Genomic DNA, 22970 nt, shown 5'->3' with positions numbered 1-22970 from the left:
GTTCTAAAACTCTGGGCATCCAATGACAGTCTGCCAGACAACTGCATGTAAATGTAGTGACCAGTCAGGGCCCAGCCCCATGGGACAGAACTGTCCCTTCTGTGTCTGCTGTAGCTATGAGCAGAGCAGAGGAGAAGGCCCAAGACACCATACACCTAGCTATCCTGAGCCCCAAAACAGAGAGCACTGGGAGAGCGCTGAAACGCTACCCACAGCTGTGCCGGGACACTGGCACTGCCCTCCTCACCCTGCCACAGGAGGTGAGGGTACGGGGCTGTCCTCGGTATTCATGGGGGCTGGACACAGGTATTTAGAACGCACAGGCTGCCTGTTACCTTGTAGAGCAGTGGCTAAAAATGAACACCGGGGCTCCTGTTTACAAAGTGGTTTATTGAATTGTTAGAACCATGTAGTCACTGAACAGGATGGACATGAGATAATATGGGCCCTGCCGGGGGACTGGGTTGATCTGCGTGAGTTCCCTCCTGTGATGTCCACGTGCACCAGGAGACACCGCTGTGCTAGCTGGTGTCTGTGCTTTGATGTTTCTTGGATCACAGGCTCAGCTGCAATGTTCAGTAGACCTGTTCCAGCTTCTTGGCCCAGGGTCTCTTATAGCAAGTGATGTCTAGAAGCCTCTTGACAGAGACCTTAGGAGCTCAGGGTGTCACTGCTGTCTCCTCAGGCACAGCCTGGTGTTTCCACAGCAATCACCCCAAAGTATCAGTGTCTGAGTGACCCATGGCAGGTCATACAGGGCAGAACTAAGGGAGCACTATGGAGGCCACAGAAACTGCAGTCAGGGACACCCTACAAAATCAAACAGCTATGTTTTCTAAAAATAGTTTTTATAGCACTTTAAATAACCTACAAAAAAGCTATAAAACTCATGTGTACCAGGACACACATGTTAAATAGGGGCATCACTTCCCATTAATGTACATATGTACAGGGAGGTCACAGTGGCTTCCACCCCCCTCTACACACATACAGCCCCCCCACGCTACCCACAGACATGCTGGTGCCCAGACTTGTGTTCACAGCTTGAGGACTTTGCCAGGGGCCACAGGGCTGCTGTCCTCAATGGAGGTGTCAGTTAGCTCACTGGCATCACTGCCCCAGGCCTCCCGGTCCTTGTCCTCTCTATCCACCCTCTGTCTATACCTCAGGTCCAAAATGTCCTCATCTCAACCAAGTCCCTACTGTTGGGAAAACTGAGCACTGGTGGAGACTTCCTTCTGGGCCAGTGCCCCACTTCCTATTTCACGAGCAAGTGTGAGTTTCCAAACACAGGGCCATGGTCAGCCAGGGCCTCTCTGAATTCAGGCTGAGAAGGATGCGCCCTGCAAAGGCAGGCTCAGGCCAGGGCTGAAGAGGCCAGCTGGATTGGCTCCCCAGGAGATACTACTCCCAAAGTAGAGTAACTATGTGGAGAGCAGTGGGGAGAAGCCAGAAAAGGGAAGGCCTTTCTTGGGGTCCACAGGGAGGCTAGGTGTGCCCCTGGCCTGGGCCTTTGGCACCTTCTCCCTCTTGCTCTCCAGGCCCCTATTCCACAGTGAGTCCCTGCCTTTAGAGCTCAGCACCCGCGTGCTCTGAAGTTGACTCTGATGGGCGAAGTCCTGCCCATGGGAGGGTGAGGCCAGCCTGGGACACTTCCTTCCCTGTCTGATTCTAGGCTCAGAGTCAGTGTGCTCTGGCTCCAAGAGGTCACAGGCAAGGTTCCACTGGGGGTTTCTGCCCCTGTGCTTGCTTTCACATGGCTGGACAGCTGACCAAAAGCACTGTCCCCAGGCAGTAAGCCCGGCCCCTCTAGAGCTCTGGTTTTTGTGAGGATAAAGGTCTCTCCTACCTGTGGGTGACCCTCTGGCAGAGAGTTTCACTGGAGCCCCTGGGTGGTGCCTGCTGGCCTCTGGACCTCTGAGCAGTGCGAAGGCAGGCCTGCTCTGCTTGGAGGCCATCCCTTGCTCCTGTGGCTAGCTGAGGGGTACCCCTATCCCTCTGGCTCCATGTGCACATGTCAAGTTGAATGGCCAGGTCTGGACCCTCCACCTTCTGGGATAGTGGCTCTGGCCTGGGCACAGTCCCTGGCCCGAGCATGGTGGGACTCCCTCCTTGAATTATTAAACCACTTACAGACAGACTCCTTGGCCTTTCTGGCCAAAAACTTCCTGATCTCTGCTCGATGCTGTCGTCAACTGTCCACAGAGCTGCTGTCATCAGATTGAGAGCTGGGCCCGGCAGCTGAGCCAAGTAGGTGGCTGGACTCTGCCTTTCTGGAGCACACATACCCTTTGCAGGCTCTCCACTATAATGGGAGGGCCGGGGACATGTTGGCAGGCCCAGTGCTGCCAGGCTTTGCTTTCTCTGTTGCTCCAGAAGAAGCTGGAAGGTTTCTTCAGAGGGTCCTTCTGAGATGCAGACCCAAGGCCTGCATCTCAGTGGTGCTGAACCTGACTTTCTTCCTGCACACAGCGCTGGGGTTCCTATACTGCTTCTTGGGCCTCCACTTGAATCATAACAAGTCCTTCATGGTGGTGTCTGGTCCTCATCACTGTCCAATGAGTTGTTCTTGTCCTCAGAGTTCTCCTTGTCCACATTCCTCATCTCCTGCCTTTTAGTGGCCTGGCAACACGCTGTTCCTCACATCTGTGGCCACATGTTCATCACCTAGCATGACAGTCCTGTGGGGGAGAAGCTGCTCCCTGGCTTCGCCCTCCCTTCTGGGGGCCTCACTGGCTTTCCCCTGGCTGAGGTCAGTGTCCAGGTCACCCTGCTTCACCATGTGTCTCGTTTTTGGGGGTGTACATGACCACACAGTGTTGCTGTCTCCCCTGTGTTTCCTTTTGTAACTCAGTGACAGGTCCATTGTTTTAGAGCCAGGGCCTTGGGGCCACTAGCCTACCCACTGGGGCCAGGCAACAGCAGCGGGCTCTGTGCAGGCTGCAAGCAGGTGTCTGTTATGGCCAGCAAACTTCCTGATTGTGCCTTCAGCACCAAAAATGTCTGGATCTCCCTCTCTATGCTGTAGTCACTGTCCACGAAGCTGCTGTCCTTGTCTGGGTGGGAAGACACATTTGGGGGACAAGGGAGCAGGCTGGTGGACAGGGGTCTGTCACCACCTTCCCCAGGGGCTGGCAGGATTGTTTTGGAAATGTCCAGGATCTCTTCAGCAGACATGAGCTAAGCAGATGTGTCTGCCTGGCAGGAGGACTTGTCCATAAACTCGTTATTGGCTGCTGTGTTTCCTGTAGGTGCAGGGGCTTTGATTTCCTTTGGTGGCTTGGAGGGATGGTCAGGGTCAAGGCCACCTGGGCTGAGGTCCATGACCTTTAAGGTTCCTGGCTTCTTGCCTAGTGTTTTCCTGTGGGTTTGAGCAAGGCACTTTTTGTGGCATGGCTCCTGCTGTAGGCAGGGAGAGTCAGGCTGCTCCTCCCCCCGTAGGGTTTCTGTGGGGAGTCCCCACTTGCCTCCTTTCTTTTCTCCAGCTGGTACAGCTGGATGGTCTCCTTGATGCAGTCACAGCTGCTGGAGTCATATGCCTCGCACACCAGGGCTGCGCTCTTGGCTCCCTGTCCTCTCCTCCCTGGGCCCAGGTTCCTTTTGATCCCACCCTTATTGCAGGCTCCTGCAGTTCCACTGGCATTGGCTGGCCTGGGAGCTGTCGGCTTTGGGCCACCCAAGTTCTCTAGCTCTGTGGTGACTTTAGACCTGAGGCTTCTGGGCTGTGTGGTCACCTTTGCCAACCAGGGAGGTTTCCTAAAGAAAAACTCCTTACAGGCTCTGACCAAATCCTGCTAATATGCCTCAACAAACAGCTCTTTGCAGGATCTGAGTGCCAATTTGGCCAAGTTGTCATTGGGGTCTGTTTTTTTGCCCACAGGTACATCTCATGTTGTCTATTCTCATTCAGAAACTGCTCTATTTCTGCCTGGATGCTCTACTCAAAGGAGTCCTGTCTACTGGGGAGATGGGCCTGGGGCCTCACTGGCTCCCATGTGCCTACCAGGGACACCTCCTGAGCCAGGTGCCAGTTTGTGAGGGGCACAGGGCAGGTGGGGTGCTGATCTGAGGAGGCCCTGTTTTACACTGACTGTCCCCATCGGCATGGGCTGGGCAGCCCTGCTCTTGGCAATCTGAGAAGCAGCTGTGAAACCTATAGCTTCCTGGCAGCCTGAGGGCCTCCCATGTGAACTGGAGAGTAAGCAGGAAGTTCATGAGGAACATTCTAGTGACAGGGAGGCATGTTGAGTCCAGGCTTTATCTGCCCACTAGCTTTACCTGCTCAAAAAGCTGCCCTGGTGCTAATAAGATAAAGGCTGAACACGGTTCTCTGCAGGTTAAAGAACAGGAAGATTCCTTCCCTGGGTGGGTGAGAGGCACATCAAGGGTTGATTTATTCTTGGTGGGAGGAGCAAGCCCTTGAAACTCTCTTCAAGTCCAGGTTCAGAGTTCTGATGGAGCGGCCAACTTTGGCTCGTTGTGGGCATGAGGTCTTCATCACCCTACCTTCATGCCATGGTGTCCTTTGCCCACTTTTAGAACAGACTCTGTACTCTGCCAAGCTGCCCTGCCACTAGCTGGGCTCCAGCCTGCCCATTCCATTTCCCAGGGGAGGAGGGATGCACGCGGGGGAGGGGTCACACAGAGGCTGCGGGTTCCTGGCATGACATCTCTAGGACATCATAGAGGAGGCTACAGCCACCTTCAACCTGCCACTGCTTCCCACCCTGCTTTTTCCCATTTTTTAAAACTTAAACTTATAATATGTTTATCAGGCAAAATCATAAACAGCTGGTCTGCAGTCTGGATTCTGCCTGAATTTTTTTTCATACAGTGAAGTTTTCGCTACTGTTGTTGCTTTAGTTAGCATGTGTGTGTGTGTTTATAGACTTACATAATGTACATAAAACCAAAAAAATGAACTAATCATAGAAATAGCTCGGTGTATTTTCACAAACTGAGCACGTTCATATAACTATCATCCAGATTAGGAATAAGAGCCACAGCAGAGACAGTACTGTGAAAAAAATATTGCAGACATGCCATCTGTTTCTAAAACACAGAAGCTCCTAACATGCCTCCTTCTAAATGCTACTCCTTTCAAAACAACTACTATTCTAACTTTCAAATTTTCTATGAGATAAATTTCTCAGTTTTTGAATTTTATATAAACTGAAGCAATGAAAGTGATTGCTTTTCATATGATTATTGATCATTTGGATAGCCTCTTTTGTAAAGTGCTTTATTCAAGTCTTCTGATTTTCTATTGGGTTGTCTCTCTTTTTCTCATTGTTTTATAGAAGTTCTCTATGTATTTTGGACATAAGACCTTTGTTGACATTTCTGCTGAACTTTTCCCATTTCTTGGCTTGCTTTTTCAATCTCTTAATAGTTTATCTTGATAGTAAATGTACATCAATCTTAAAGCACTCTATTTTATCAGTTTTTGTATTTTTTATTATTTTAGTGTACTATGTAAGAAATTGTTGCCTATTCTGTGGTCATGAAGATGTTCTACTACATTTTCTTCTAAACACTATATACCGTTTTAAATTTCACAGATATATCTAGACAAAGATATCACTTCATCTAGAAGTAATTTTTTTTTGTCATGCAACTCAGAAACCAAGTTTTAATTTTCTCTCTCATATATATTCAATTGATTCAGGATATTTTACAAGTAGACATTTCTTTCCCTGATGCATTCAGTTATCACAAATTAAGTGACTGTATATACACAGGTCTATTTCAGAACTCTCTAGCAGGGGTGTCCAAACTTTTGGCATCTCTGGGCCACACAAATACACAAACACTAATGAAAACTGATGAACAAAAAAAAAGGTTTTAAGTAAATTTACACTTTTGTGTTGGGCCTCATCCATAGCCATCCCTGGGCTGCATGAGGCCTGAGGGCTGCAGGTTGGACACCCCTGTTTCCATTAACCTACTTTGCTTTTTTGTGCAAATATCATATAGTCTTAGTGTGGTTTTGTAATTATTTTTGAAATCTGGTAGTGTAAGTAAATAAGTTTTGCTTTTCTTCAAGATTATCTTGGCTATACTTGGCCCTTCATGTTTCTTCTATACACATTTAGAGTCAGAATGTCAGTTTCCATTTGTAATAAGTAAACTGCAGACATTTTTATTGGGAGTACATTGAATACAATATTCCATTGGAGAAGATGCTATCTTTAAAGTTGCTATCTTTAAAGCATGGCTTCTCCAATCGGTGAATAATTATTTAATTCTTTAATCTATCTCAGCTACATTTTTAAGGACATCTTATACATATTTGTTAAATTTATTTCTGGGTATTTCATGTTTCTTACATGACTTTGTAAATGCTTTTATTAATCTCATTTGTATTTGATTATTTAAGTAATAATATAGGGGTAAATAATTTGCTTATGTTCAACTTGTAACCCACAATCTTGATAATTTTACTTATTAATTCTAAATATTGTGTCTGTAGATGCTTTTTAAATTGTGTATAAAACCCTGTATGGCTATTAATGGCAGTTAATAACCATTTAATTCTTTCTTTGAATCCTTATGTCTTTATGTATATATGTGTGTGTTCTTGCCTCATTATACTGGCTGGGGTGGCCTTTAAAATTTTACATAGAACTGATGACAATGTTATTAATAGGCATATTTGTCTTGTTTCTGATCTCAAGGAGAAAACTTTCAATATTTCACTATTAACTAAATATTTGCTCTAGGAATTTATATCCTCTTTATTCAATTCAAGGAGTTCCCTCCCTTTTCTAAATTAATTGTTTTTTTAATCAATAATGACTATTAACTTCTGTCAAGTACATTTTCCTCAATATATACATGATTTTTTATTTCTGGTCTTCTTCATTTTTTAAATGAAAACATTGATATATTTAATATTAAAGAAAAATTGCATTCCTCAAATACACTCCAATTGGCCATGATTTATTACTACCATTTTAGCTAGATTAATCTTTCTTTTTGTTGGCCCTATTATAGATATCCCCCATTTTCTTCCCATTGTCCTCCTCCACCCAGCCTCTGCCCACCCCTGGCCTTCATCACATTGTTGTTTGTGCCCATGGGTTATGCATATGTGTATATATGTTCTTTGGCTAATCAGTCTTGTAATTCATCTTTTTATTTATCACTGGATTTAATTTGCTGATGTTTTGAGATTATTACACCTGTGCTTAAGAAATAAATTAGTTATATTATCTTTCTTTTTTTTTAAATAGTAAGAGTAATTTTTTAAAAGATTTTATTTATTTATTTATTTATTTATTTATTTATTTTTAGAGAGGGAAGGGAGGGAGAAAGAGAGAGAGAGAGAGAAACATCAATGTGCGGTTGCTGGGGGTCATGGCCTGCAACCCAGGCATGTGCCCTGACTGGGAACCGAACCTATGACACTTTTGTTCACAGCCCATGCTCAATCCACTGAGCCATGCCAGCCAGAGCTTATATTATTTTTCATAATATTCTTATCAAGTTTTGGTGTTATAGTATTGTTGGTCTTATGAAGTGAATTGAGATGTGTTCCTTTTAATCTATTCTTTGGAAATATTTTTATGTATTTGTTTTTATTTCTTCATTAATGAAACCATTTGGTTCTGTAGTTTGCTTTGAGGGAAATTAAATTATAAATTCTATTTAATTTCATTCTTATTCATATTTTCTCTTTCTTTTTGTGTCAATTTAGTAAGAATATACTTTTCTAGGAATCCATGTTTAGTTTATTCTTTCTAGGTTTTTGTAACATTATTTTTTAATTTTAAATTTTTTCAATTATATTTTACATTTAATATTATTTTGTATTAGTTTCAAGAATATAGCATAGTGGTTAGACAATCATATACTTTAGAAAGTGTTCCCCCTGAACCCCCTAATATTTCCATTACTCACCTGGTACCACACATAGTTATTACAATATTATTGACTATATTTCCTAAGTTGTACTTTACATTCCTGTGACTATTCTGTAACAAGCAATTTGTACTTCTCAATACCTTTTCCTTTTCCACACAGTCCTTCAACCCCCCTCCTCTCTGGCAACCATATCTGTTCTCTGTATCTATGATTCTGTTTCTTTTTTGTTTGTTTTATTGTTCTTTAGATTCCAAATATAAGTGAAATCATATGGTATTTGTCTTTCTCTGACTGACTTGTTTCACTTAGCATAATACCCTCCAGGTCTATCTATGCTGTTTCAAAATGTAAAATTTCAATAAATAGTAAAATTTCATTTCTTCTATGGCTCAGTATTATTCCATTGTATACAACATGTATATACGGATAACATTTTTGAAAATCAATTTACAATGAATATTTAACAAGGGCATTCCTCATCAGTCCTGTGAAATACAAAGACATACATTCAAAAACATGCATAAAATGTCCATTATATTATTATGCTATTTATAATAACAAAGCAATGGAATTGCTTTTCTAAGAAATGAACATATTTGAATAAATTAAGAAAAACTATTTTCTTAAGAAAACAGAACATGAAGCAAGGACTAAGTTGTTTAAATTTCACTCAGGAGGTGTCAGCCCAGCACAGGGGGAATGAGGAAAAAAAGGAAATGGCTTAAGATCCAAAACAATGTCAAGCAATGCATTGCTGCATTTGCTATTGCTTCAAATAAGCCACAAAGAGATAAAACAGATTACTCTGGAGGCATAATCACTTAGCATATGAGACCTCTCTGGAAGGGTAGCTAGTCCCAGGAACAGTCCACAGAAAAAGAAATGAGGGGAACTTATCTATCCACCTTTCTTCTGTTTCTTTTTTCCTATTGGACAGAGTCGACCTCTGAAATCTGGATTCTGCTCTTTATAATACACTGTTTCATCCAAGTTCAAAAAGGGGAGGCATGGCCTTGAATGGCTTATCTACCAGCTAAGAAAGTGAAAGGAGCACTGGCTGGTGTGGCTCAGTGCATTGAGTGCCAACCTGTGAACCAAAAAGTCACTAATTCAATTCCCAGTCAGGACACATGCCTGGGAATGTCCCAGGTCCCTGGTTGGGGGCATGCAAGAGAATCATCACACATTGATGATTCTCTCCCTCTCTTTCCTCCTTTCCAAAAATATATAAATAAATAAAATCTTTTAAAATTTTTTTAAAAAGAAAGTGAAAGGAGATGGTTAAGGAAATCTGAAAAGTCACACAAGGTTGGAGTCCCAATAAAATCTAAACAAATACTTATCATGGAACCCTTATAATCAAGTTTTCTAAAAATGAAGAATGACAGAAATAGAATTATGTTAAATTTTAGAAAAGCAGGAAAAATGTCTATCTGTATGTTAGGAATCCAAGATTACAAGCTACATATATAAACACAGAGAGACATACACTGATGGATGGATCATTAACCTAGTAACAAAATTACTACCTATATGTTGTTTTATATGTAAGGTGATTTTTAATTTCTGGTTATTCTTTCCAAATAGTCCCTACAATGTTTAAAAATTTTACCCTGACTTTGTAACCTTATAATTAGAGTTAACACAAATATTATTTATATGTAGTTACAATGTGATCTTATTTCACTAAACTTGAATGAATTTTCTTTCAATATACATATTAAATTTCAGGAATCTTCAGACACAAAAATAAAGACTTCATGGGTATATATAAAATACAAAATTTAAAAACACTAATTAATGTGACAGATATTCCCTTTCTATTATGTTAGATGAAAATAACATCATGATTTTTTAAGGAAGTATTTTTGAGTAAGGCTCACTAAGCAAATCATTTATGTTGGTTTGTCATGTTAATAGACAAAAATAGGAAATTATTTCACATTTATGATCCCAAGAACCTTTATTTTAAAAAATATTTTATTTATTTTTAGAGAGGGGAAGGGAGGGAGAAAGAGAGAGAGAGAGAGAGAGAAACATCAATGTGTGGTTGCCTCTCACGTGGCCCCCACTAGGGGTCTGGCCCACAATCCAGGCAGGTACCATGACTGGGAATTGAACTGGTGACCTTTTGTTTGCTCAATCCACTGAGCTATACCAGCTGGGTGAAGAACCTTTAAAAACACAAAATAAGATAATTTCTAATTTGTAGTTATGTCATTATTTAAGTAATCTCTGGCACTTTGAATTTAAATTGTGGGAAAGTACTAGAGAAATTTCTAGGGCATTGAATAAAGATGAATTGTGACATAATTTATGTTCAGATGATGAGTGATAAAAGAGACCAACTACTTTAGCATTTTTATAGATTAACTACATTTGTATTCTTCCATCTTTATCCTGATCAGATTTCTATAAAACTAAGCTGTAAAAACAAAACAAAACAAATGCTAGCCTTTTCTTTAGATGGTTTTGGAATTAGATGGTGAGAATACTTTTCAAAAGTCAGTAACTCTTCTAAAGGCTGGCTACAGTTGTTTATACTGTTGTGTTTTCTTTTCTGGTTGTTTAATTTGTTCTCTGAAAATCTCACTAGCACACCATGATCCTTAGGTAATGCTTCTGAAGGAAGAGAAAAATGAATGGGTAACAAAAAGAAGGATCATAATAATAATAGCAGATATTTAAAGAATGCTATAATTATCAGCTATACTTGTCAGTGCTGCCATCATTAGTAGCTCATTTATCATCAAGAAAACTGTACTAAGTTGATATTATTATTATTTCAGTTTTACAGAAGCAGAGAGATCAAATCCAGGATTTGAACTAAAGAAGGCTTGCTCCAAATGCTATTGTAATAACCATTGTAACACATAGTAACTTTCATTGTCATTTAGGCAGTTGTTGCAATGTAAAAATTTTACATTATGTAGGAATTATTCTGCCAAGAAGAATCTCTTTGACTTCTCTCTGGTGCAAATGCCTAATGATAGCTAACTATTTATTGTATAGAGCTGAGATCTTACATCTGCTCCATGGTCCTGCTTTCTATGAAGTACTGCTCAAACCAGGGAAACAAAAGTAATTATGTTGATTTGCCTCATTGCTCTGTTTTATTTCTTAGTACACTTCCCGCAGGTAGTATTACTAAATATTATAACCTTTTAGTCTTTTTATTTGACCATTCCAAGATTTAATGTCAGCACATATGACATTGATATACACAAATTTAATACAACATATTTACATTTTGAACATATTTTGAAATTTCAATTTACTATTCATTTCAGAGAAAGAAGCTTTATAATTTATTATTTGTTTTTCTTAAAGCCATACATTTTATTACTGATAATATGTAGACCATCTGAGAAAGTATATAACTTCATGTATGCAGAAACAAAATTATATGTTTATAATTATAGAATATCATTAAGTTACAAATTTATGGAGTTGCTATGAAATCCTACTGTCACTAACCAAGCAGTAGATATTTTGGATTGAAAAACTTTTCACTGAAAATTTTAGAGAAATCTCATATTAGTATAATAACCAGCCATTTAAGACATCCTTAATAAGATGGAAGGACAGAATTAGAACAAAAATCAAAGTCCAGTTAGACCCTTTCTTTAATTTCAGATATTTGCAGATATTATAAAATAGCAGGACATCGAAAGTTCAATTCCCCAGCACTTAAAACAGATACACAGAAATATAATTTGTCTTAAGACATTTTGAGTTTTCTATTTAGCCTTTTGGGTTTTATAGATGTTAACTGGGTTAATTAACAGGAGGAAAAAGAGGGCAGAAGGGAAAGTTAGAGATTTCCCAACAAGGTTTAAAGTATTTAAAAGGTTATTGAGAGAGAAGATTTTTGAGAATTGGTATATTTGAATAGGTATTAAAGAATTTAATAACTCATCAGAAATTTAGCAAAATTGGAAGTTGATTTTTCAAAGTCTGATAGGAATGTTTTGAAAGTCTCAACAGGTCTTCTTGTTGGGTAATGAGAAATGTAAACAAAGCCCACTGCACTGTGAGGCTGAGGTAACCAAAGGGGAAAAAACCTGGCACTTTTAAAAACACAAGTGGCTAAAGTCACCCATGCCTGACACACCCGCTCCTGCTCCAGCCTCTTGAAAAATTGTCAAAGACAAATGAAAATTTTTGTGTCTTGTCTACAGTTACTAGTAATTCTGTTCATATGTATGATCTGTTTGTGAGATCTGTGTTTGTCTGTGTTTATGTATGTATAGTATGTTTTCTACCTCTAAATTGTATTACTAGGTTGTAATATTTGATTGGCTTGAAGAAATTAAGTGGGTAAATAAATTTAAAAATATAACAAATTCTAACTCAATTGCATTTTAGAATCAAATGATCTAGAATAATATTTGATATTAAGGCCAGCTTAGGTTTGGCTTAATTAAATAGATATATATTCTAGAGTATTTAATATTGAATGTGGTATTTTGTTTTACATGGCTTTACAAAATAAACTCATGTTTTGCCTATTCCAAAATCTTTCAAGAAAATACCTTGGGTCATAATTGGCTTTGAAAGTTCATAGACTTGCTAAGAACTAACAGATAGTTATAACTCAAATAAAAGTGTTTGGTAAAACTTTTTACTACTAAATACATTATATGAGATACACACACACATCTATCCAGAAAATATCCAGCCATGCACTAGGAAAACTAGAGACATTTATTGAAGAAGATACAAGAAACATTGTAAAGAGGACAATGACACCTTTCAAAGTAGGCACCTTGGTACCTCACTTTCAAAGTAGGCACCTTGGTACCTCACTCAGTTCTCCCAATTGCCATCAGCTTCCCCGTTGTATTTTCTTGCATCTCATCAATGGTCTGAAATCTCTTCCCTTTCAAAGGTGATTTTAGTTTTGGAAAAGGCCAGAAGTTATAGGACAACAAACAGGGGCTGAGTCACCTGGGTGACTTGATGTTTCGCCAACAAATTGCAGGAGACGTGATGTATGAGAGAGTGCATTGTGATGATGAAGCTGCCTATCACCAGTTGCCCATAGCTGCAGCCTTCTCAATCATCCAAATAGTTTCCATGGAGGAACATTCAAGCTTCACAAAAAATCTGATACAGATTTGCTCTACTTGCTCTACTTGCTCAGTCATTTTAAATGTGACATTCACACAGTACACATGCTCACTCAGTGGTGTCTACTGCCCCACTAAATAGTACAGTGAAGTCTTCATTTTTCACACATGCACATTCCAGTCCACTCTCCTTGGCTGCGAAGTTACATTCATGTCATACAAACCATTCTCATTATATTAACAATGACTGGACTTTTTCCAGGCAGACTATATAAACATATATATATATCACAAACAAATTTTAAATTTTATTTCAAAAACTAGCTTTATAAAAATTTAATCAACTTTTGGTAGATGGTTTTAATAGATTTGTACAGTTTCTTTGAATAAGTCAAATGATATGTGACCTACTTTCTACAGAACATCCATGTTAAGAGTGGGGTCAGCAGATCCTTTCACAGATTTGTAGAGGCAACCCAACTCCCCACATTATGGATGGAACTTATAAGAAAAGAATATGAAAACAACCCACTGTACAACAACCAAGTTAATCCCACCTGGTTGACAATAAATCTGCATCCGCTAATAAACTGGAATATATTTAAGACAGCAAAAATCCAAGAATTCGGATTAAATACTTAAGATACTACGACTTTAAAAATAAGCACTAAAACATCAAAAGTATTAAAAAACAAATACTCCCTGGGTGCTGTGGCCCAATAGATTGAGTGCCAGCCTGCAAACCAAAAGCTCACCCATTCGATTCCCAGTCAGGGCATATGCCAGGATTTCAAGCATGAGAGGTAACCACACATTGATGTTTCTCTATTCTCTTTATCCCTCCTTAACCCCTCTCTAAAATAAATCAGTAAAATCTTTAAAAAACAAATACTAAAATATTAAAGCACCGAAAACAAATATTGAAATATACTGAGATGTTGGCTTAATTAGATAAGACACTGTGTAACTTTATAACCCCTAAGGTGCTCAGAGACACTCAAATGCAACAAGCATCTGAAATTCATCATATTAAAAATAAAACCAGAAGGCACCCCTTCAAGCCCCACCCCATTCTATTCCTCCTATTCTCCCTGAATCAGGGTCACATAAGGTAGATGACTAAAATAAGGGTGTTCCTTATCTTTCTTTCACAGGCCTTATCCAGTAAGTAGGTGAACAGCATTTCCAGTCAGTCAACAGTGAATGCTGTACATCTCTTGAATCTGCTCCATCTGTGTTGCCACTGCCATTAAGTTCAAGGCTAGATCATCATTTATCGGCAATATTCTGATAGCCGTTTACTTGGTACTTTCATTTGTTTTCAATAAATCTTTCCTTGGTGCCTACTCTGGACTCTCTACCAAAAGCTGTAGCTATAAAGATTAACCAAAAGCAGTACTCACATTCAAGTAACTTACTCTTGAGTAGAGAAAACTACACATAAAAAAGTATCAATGGTATCATACATGTGCTTGTAAAACAGTTCTTTCAGCTAGAATGCGAGAAACTGTTCGAATTTAGTTTTGAAGCATCTAACTTTGTATCTACCTAACTTATTCCTCTTCCTGAAAATCACAATTATAAAATGCAAATCCAATCCTTGCTCAAATCATTGAAGTATCTATCTACCCATCATCAAATAGATAAAATCCAACTTGTTTTCTGTATGTTTATAAGAAATCAGCAGTTCTTACAGTATGCTTTGGGACCTATGAGAAAGGAAGTGGGTCCCTGAGTCCTATTTAGTGGGTCTCAAAGGTCCAAATTATGGCCATGATAATCTTAAAATGTTCTATGCCATTTTTCACCCTAAATCTCTTACAAATGTACAGGTGAATTTTCCAGACATGGCACAAGAAATATGCAACACTGGGAAAAAATAAATTTGTTTTATTTTGGAAAAATTACATTTTGGAAACTATTTATGTTAACATGTAATGGGTTTGTTATTCTTCTTTAAAGAAATAATTTCAGGGGAAAAGGGGAAGGGTCTGCGGGAACAAGAATAAAGGACACATGGACAATAACAAGGGGGAGTGGAAACGGGAGGGAGGTGGGAAGGGCTGGGGAATGGGTTGGGATGGGGGTAAAAGGCAGAACACTGTACTTGAACAACAATTAAAAAAGAAAAAAGAAAAAAGGAATTGATAAATGTTTTTAAATTTATCAGCTTTAATCCCTACTGTGGCAAACATCAGTTGACATAAATCACATATGGACGAGTACCTTGGATTTCTCAAAAATTTTTAAGAATGCCGAAGGGGTCCTCACACCAAACAGTTTGAGAACTGTTTCTAAAAAAACCTTTCTCCTAGAGTAGGAACTGCCTTTTAGAATAAGGAAATAGCTTCTGGGAAAATTAAGCTTATCAGTCAGCCATGTCTGAGAATGAATTACTTTAATCTTTCAATCAAATTGCCTTTGCTTTAGTAGCTTGGGTACAGATTATAGTGTTCTGGGTCATCCTGTCCTCCAAAGTTTCATATATCCTTATAGGCCATAAGGCAGTAAAGGAAAAAATGAACTCTACCTCCTCTATGGTTGAACACACTTGCTGATCAGGCAAAAGCAGCCTCCACTGGGACCTCCAATCAGCTGACCCTATCAAATTTGCCCTCTTTATCTCCCTCTTTTGTTCTTAATTCTCTTTCGCATAGTTAAATTCATGGTTCTTTACAAAATATGTCAATATGTGTAATTAAACTCCTTTGCTCCCAAAACCTCCATTATCCTCAACTAGCAAAAGAACTCAGATTTTAGCTTGAACCTGGATATTTGTCTACTCTCTTCCTGTCCTCCAGTGTCTGAAACAGATGAAAACTAACAACCACGCTGTCTCATTCCCCTTTTATGGGATCAAACCACAAGTGGACCCTCTCTGCTTCCAGGCAAACACTCTCCATTCCCCTATTGGACTCCTACTCCCATTCACTGAGTTGACTATTCCACACCTTCTTCTGCCTCAAGGACCCAGCACAGCTTTCATCCTCCTCATTCATGGCTGATATGCTTCCTTCTTTACTCACTGGGAGAATGGAAGCTATTAGAAAAGAGCGTGCACATTTTCCCACCAGCAAAGACGGCATTCTACCTGCCCCTGTGCTAAATATTTTGTCTCCTTTCCTGTTACAATTCCCTTACCTATGCATTGAATTCTATACCCTCCTCCTATTCAAGACTGTTCTTCCTAAAACTCCCATCTCCCCTGCATTATCAGTTTTTACCCTTACTAGTCAATCATTGTCACTATCATAGAACAACCAGTGGTAATCCAATCCAGGTTAAGAACAGATGATCTTGATGGCAAGCTCCCTTCTCAAAGGAATTCCATTGAATGCGTAGATCACCTTGGATAGTGTGGACATTTTCACAACATTAAGGGGTCCAACCCATGGACACTGCATGCCTGTCCAATTATTTGCGTCTTCCTTAATTTCTTTCATCAATGTTTGGTAGTTTCTATTGTGCAAGTCTTGTACTTCCTCTGTTAAGCTATTCTTAAATATTTTATTCTTTCTGGTGCTATTGCAAATGACATTTTTTCCTTAATTTGCTTTTGAATAGTTCATTCTCAGTTATTCTGAATCCGAATCTAGATGAGCACGCTACAGAAAAACTATCAGAGAACATTCCTAATAAAAATAGATGCAAAACTCTTCAACAACAAGAAAAAATAGCAGACCAAGTTCAGTAGCACATTAAAATGACAATGCACCATGACAATATGGGATTTATCCCTGGGATGCAAGGATGGTTCAACATAAGCAAATCAGCTAGGTCAGGAACAGACTCACAGAAACAGAGATCACATGGAGGGTTATCAGTGGAGAGGGGGTGGGGGGAGAATGGGGGGAAGGTACAGAAAACAAGAAGCATAAATGGTAGATACAAAATAGACAGGGGGAGGTTAAGATACTATGGTAAATGGAGAAGCCAAAGAACGTATAGGTATGACCTATGGACATGAACTAAGGTGGGGGGAGTGATGGTGGGAGGGGGTCCAGGGAGGAGGGAATAAAGGGGAGAGAAACAGGAGACAACTATAATAGTATACTCAATAAAATGCATTGAAAAAACATAAGCAAATTAATCAAAGTGATACACCTTTAACAGCATGAAGGATAAAAGTCACACAATCATCACAGTAAGTGGGAAAAAAAATAGACAGAATCCAATACCCTTTCATGACAAAAATTCATAAAAAACTAGATATAGAGGGAACTCACTTCAACATAATCAAGACCATAAATGAAAAGCTGACAGCTAACATCACACTAAAGAGTGAAAAGCTGAACACTTTACCTTCAAGATCAGGAAAATGTGAAGCACAGCTGCTCTTGACATATCAATACAACACAGTACTGGAACTCCTAGCCAGGGACATTAGGAAAAAAATAAATGAAAGCCATCCAAATTGGAAAGTGTGAAGTAAAATGAACCGTTTGCAGATGACATTTCCCTATACATGGAAAACTCCAAAGACTACTAACACACACACACATATGCACACACAAAAACTATTAGAATCAATAAGTTCAGTAAAGTTACAGGATATAAAATTCTACCTTCTGCACACGACTCAATGGGAAGTACCACCAGGACAACAAAGAGAGGAGCATCAATTTGGGAAATTTGTCTCCCTGGCCCTCTCCTTATCATTTTACCAAGGGATGGTAAATGATAGCCCTTGACAGTTCAGACTCTCCACACTGCCCTTTCTGGCTCAGGTGTTTGACAACTGCTCTCTAGCTTCCCCACTTTTAGGCCTAGAGGTACGATATAATGTCTTCCTGTTCTTAAAGACCCTGAGGTCCTGACCTTTCTCTTGAGAACGCCCTACAGACGTCTCACTTTTGTAAAAATCCCACTTGTGAACTGCTTCAAAGTGCCCAAATGATATGCATTTCTTGGTAGTAGCCTGACGGATCCATCTCACATTCACATTCAATTTAGGATTCAATGTTGAAATTTCCACTGTGAAAATACATTTCAAACCTAAACAGTTTTCACCGCCTGTGCTATCTTCACCCTCATTTAAGCCACCTTAATTTCTCACCCAGATTAGAACAATAGTTTAGTACTTCTGCTCTCTCTTCTTACCTCATTCTCTTATCCACACAGCAGCCTGTGTCATCTTTTTAAAAGTAAGTCAGGCAACGCCATTCTCCCACTCCAAAGCTTCTAAAGGCTTTCCACCACACACAGAATGAAAGAAAAATTAAAATTCTTGGTCATGGACAGAAAGGGTCCAAGTAGTTGGCCTTTGCATCTCCTGATCCCATTGTCTGACACTCTCTGTCATGCTTACCTGCATTGTTTCAGTCCCCGTGGCCTCCTTGAAGTGCCGTGAACACTCATATTCTGCTTCTGCTTTAGAGCATTTGCACTCAACATCACTATATAGGGAACATTCTTATCCTAGAAATTCCCATACTCCATTTCTCTCTTTTTTTTTCAGCCCTCTGCTGAAGTTTCGTCCCATAAAAGAGACCTTCTTTGAATGCACTACCTAAAATAACAACTTCCAGTCTATGAGTACTTGCATACCTTTATTTCTCTTCATACCACTCATCAGTGCCTCATATGATCTACGTGTTGACTTGTCTATTGTCTTTTCCCCCTCTATTTTATGCTCTATGAGTGAAGGATTACCACTTTCATCAGAACCTAGAAAAGCATGTGGTGTTTATTTAGAGACTCGAAATAAATTTCTGGAGAATGAGTGAATGTATGAGTAGGAATGGAAATATACCAAATGGATCAAATAAATTAAATGCAAACTTAAATGAAAAGCCAATTCATAATCACTTTGCTTCATGAGTTTGTATTGTAGAAAAATCAACCCAAACTAATACAACAGCATCAGATTAAAATAAACTGATTCAAACTCTGAAAGGGAAATTGTTCCTGAAAATGGCGCTAGGCATGTTTCCAAATCAAATTATGAGGGATTCCTTCCCAGGACCAAGCCAGAATGAGCATAACAGGGTTTAAGCTCTAGTTCCCCTAGGTGGGTGATTGATTGCTTTGTTGTATTTTGTTTTTGTGGTCCATGGCTGAAGAAGACTCCTTGTTAATGAATTACTCTGTAACCTATCATACATAGAAAAGGTTATATATATGTATATATATATGTGTGTATATATATGTATATATATGTGTGTGTGTGTATATATATATATATACACACTCATGTATATGTATCTGTCACTGAATAAACAGTAAAAAGAATAACAGCATACCAATATCCACTATAATCTATAATGTCTCCAATAGTTTATTCAGTATTCCCTCTTCCAGATTTTAACTTCCTGTTCTTCTCTTAATAATTACCCTGAATTTGAACTCAGTTATTTACTTGTGGTTCTAAATACATTTTTTATACATGAAAACTATAAATTTCTGCCTAAAAAATGAAATTACGGAGTAGTCTTCACTCACTTGTGTAGTTCTTCATTGTTATTTTAAGATTCACCCATATTCCTGCATTTAATTTTAATCCATGAATCCTCATTTTCATACATTATTCCATTATAGAAATATATGCTAAAGGATTCATCAGTAATACTCTTGATAGGCCTTCAGGACATTTTCAGGCGGCTGTGCTGTTCTCTGCAGAACACTATGGATATTCTTTTGCGTGTGTTTCCATTACATTTAGGAATAGAATTCTTCTCTCCAGAAGACTATATACTTCTATGTTTCATCGGCTTTCCATTGATCTTGCAATTACTCCGAGGGAAATCTGGTTTTCCCCACTTGGTCAGTAGTTCACTGTAGCCATTAAAAGATTTACGGGCATCACCCTAGATAAATCATTTGCCAAAAGCTCCGAAGATAACATAGGAATCACACTAACAGTCTCTGAGTTTTCTTTGCCTAAAAGCGCACACACCCAAGCCTCTTTCCTATTTTGGGAAATATTTTCAATATTGTGATACCTCTATAACATCACAGAAGAAAGAATTCCTTCTTCATGATTTTTTTATGGTGGTGTTCTCCAAGAATCCTAAGCCGAACAAACTCCAAATAAATACATAGACTCTCTGGTGGAGGAAGAAAGAGCTGTGCTTCTATTTCAAATTGGTGATGCAGTCGCTATTTCAATATCTATATCAAACTGATCAATTAATTTCAGCTTTGATGACACAGAGGGTCTAAAGTACTGTTCTCCCTAAAAAAAAAAAAAAAAGCCTGCCAGAGTTAACGGAAAACAAAACACAGGACGCATATTTAAATTTGCTATGCTATTCAAATGAATAATAAATATCTTTATTAGTAGTCATGCCTAAGGCAACATTTGGGATCTACTCATGCTGAAAAGGGATTCATTTTTCAATCCAAAATGCAATTACCTAGGCGTTGTGTTTTTTATGTGTCGACGCTATGGCTTTCCTACCAATTAGAGTTCTCGAGGTTTTCCTTCAAGTGTTTGATTTGGTGAAGATATTGTTCGCATTTCAGGAACTCACGATCTGTGGGGTCCTTAGCAGTCTCGCATTGCATTTGACTATTCATTTCAGGACTGTACATTACCTTCGATCAAAACACCGAGAGGCTTAGGGTAAGTGCTTTTCCTGAGGAGGATGGGCTTTGTGGCAGGTTCTCTAATAAGAACGCCTCTCAACTGCATATGTTTCGATCTTCGACAAAAGAAAAAGCAGCAAGACACTGGTTGACAGTGTAAGACAGGTATGTGCACCAGGCTCCGGGACTAGATAATGAAAAACAAAACAAAACAAAACAAAACAACCCCCCCCCCCCCCCCCCCCCCCCCGCCCACAAAACCCAGGCATTCGAATAACCGCGAGTAACCGCGAGACTGTAGATGGGAAAAAGTCTTTTGAACCTCATCGGCTCCCGTCCTGGGAACGGCCTCTGGCGGTTACCGTCCTTCCAGGTTTTGCCTACCCAAAATGGTGGTGAACCTGTAGGGCTACCTTCTTGTCCTCTGGTCTGTTACAACCCAGGGCTGTCCAGCCACCTTCTTCAGGCCTCTAGGACTTTTACCGCTACAGCAGGCGGCTACAGCTACTATCGTCCTAGATGTCTGGTAATGGGGGTAGCACGGATGGCCTAGGTGAGCCCTGCAAAGTGGAGGCCAAGATGGAGACCTCGTCAGATCTCCATTCGACACCTGAACCTCAAATGAACTTGAGATTGCCCAGAGATGGTGACGGAGGCGAGGATGGTAGTGTTCCCGAACTTGCTGGCATAGAAAATCTAAGCACAGATGTGCAAAACGATGGTGGCCGAGACACACTCGAGCACAGTGACGGCGGACTAAGACGAGAAGTAGAGGAAGGTGAGGAAGACGCGGCCGAAGACCGGCGCCAGGTACCGTGCGATGAGAGCAACCCTGGTCAGTCTTTATCAGATGAGGCTCGGGCCCTGGAGGACTGGGTGTCGTCAGAGACCTCTGCCCTGCCCCGCCCTCGTTGGAACGTCCTTACTGCTCTGCGAGATCGGCAGCTGGGGTCGAGCGCCCGCTTTGTGTACGAGGCCTGTGGGGCAAGAGTGTTTGTGCAGCGTTTCTGCTTACAGTACGAGCTAGAAGGCCACCGTGGTTGTGTCAACAGTGTTCACTTTAACCAGCGTGGTACCTGGCTGGCCAGTAGCAGTGATGACCTGACAGTGATAGTTTGGGATTGGGCCCGCCAGCAGCCAGTCCTGAACTTTGAAAGTGGTCACAGAAATAACGTCTTTCAGGCCAAGTTCCTTCCCAATTGTGGCGATTCCACCCTGGCCACGTGTGCCCGTGATGGGCAGGTACGGGTGGCACAGCTCCCTGCTCTGCCGCACAGCAGCTTCTCTAAGCAGGTGGCCCAACATAGGGGAGCCAGCCACAAGCTGGCTCTGGAGCCAGACTCCCCTTTTAAGTTCCTGACCTCAGGTGAAGACGCCGTTGTCTTTGCCATTGACCTCAGACAAGACCAGCCGGCTTCAAAAGTGGTGGTAACAAAAGAGAATTGGAGGAAAGTGGGACTCTACACGATCTCTGTGAATCCTGCCAATACTTACCAGTTTGCTGTGGGTGGAATGGACCAGTTTGTAAGAATTTACGACCAGAGGAAAATTGATGAGAATGAGAATAATGGAGTACTCAAGAAGTTCTGTCCTCATCACCTGGTCAGCTGTGACGCCGGAGTATACATCACCTGCCTGGTGTACAGCCATGATGGCACAGAGGTCCTGGCCAGTTACACGGATGAAGATATTTACCTCTTCCACTCCTCTAGCTGTGATGGGGCCCAGTATGCTAAGAGATATAAGGGGCACAGAAATAATGCCACTGTCAAAGGTGTTAATTTCTATGGCCCTGGGAGTGAGTTTGTGGTGAGCGGTAGTGATGATGGGCACATCTTCCTCTGGGAGAAATCATCCTGTCAGATCATTCAGCTCCTGGAGAGAGGGGACAGGGCAGGTACTGTAAACTGCCTTGAGCCCCACCCTTACCTCCCTGTGATGGCGACCAGTGGCCTAGACCATGATGCCAAGATCTGGGCACCCACAGCGAAAGATCCCACTCAGCTTCTTGGGTTAAAGGATGTGATTAAGAAGAACAAGCAGGAACGAGACAGAGAATGGCTGGGCCACACTGATGTGTCTGACAGCGACCTGGTTTTGTTCCTTATGCACCACCTGACATACAGAAGTTACGGTCCTCATGTTGGTCACTGGGTACCACGCTCAGTTGGACTCGGGGAAGCAGAGTCGCATCAGTCTCCCCATTCCACAGATGTATCCGAGGACGAGGCTGCAGACCAAGAGTGCTAATAACAGGGACAGGACCAAGAACATGTGCAGCGCCTGCCATCCTGAATGCTGCATACCTGATCCAGCTAGATGTCACCGCAGTAGGCTGGACTTTCAAGTTTGAAATTCAGATTGACTAATAGATTTGCCTTTCTTCTTTTATTTTCCACAATAAAAACTACCTTTCATATCTTTCCTGTGCTTTCCTTCTTTCCTTTCTCACATGCTTCCTCCCTCATTCCTTTCCTCTCACTAGGTCTCTTTATTCCTCTTTCA

General features: G+C 40.6%; 1 protein-coding gene and 2 pseudogenes across 1 annotated transcript; 1 reads left to right on the top strand and 2 right to left on the bottom strand.

Moving 5' to 3' along the window:
- Positions 1–1037: 1037 nt before the first annotated feature.
- On the bottom strand, positions 1038–2286 carry LOC114505605 (annotated as a pseudogene).
- A 531-nt stretch (positions 2287–2817) lies between these two features.
- LOC118496627 lies at positions 2818–4224 on the bottom strand (annotated as a pseudogene).
- A 16760-nt stretch (positions 4225–20984) lies between these two features.
- LOC114505604 (DDB1- and CUL4-associated factor 8-like) lies at positions 20985–22715 on the top strand. The gene has a single exon (XM_036016853.1). It carries the CDS (start codon positions 20985–20987, stop codon positions 22713–22715), a length of 1731 nt encoding a protein of 576 aa, XP_035872746.1.
- Positions 22716–22970: the final 255 nt, after the last annotated feature.

The sequence above is a fragment of the Phyllostomus discolor genome, chromosome X (genome assembly GCF_004126475.2).
Source record: "Phyllostomus discolor isolate MPI-MPIP mPhyDis1 chromosome X, mPhyDis1.pri.v3, whole genome shotgun sequence".
Lineage (NCBI taxonomy): Eukaryota > Metazoa > Chordata > Mammalia > Chiroptera > Phyllostomidae > Phyllostomus > Phyllostomus discolor.
The sequence above is the reverse complement of the archived record's forward strand: the minus strand, read 5'-3'. Positions and strand labels throughout refer to the sequence as shown.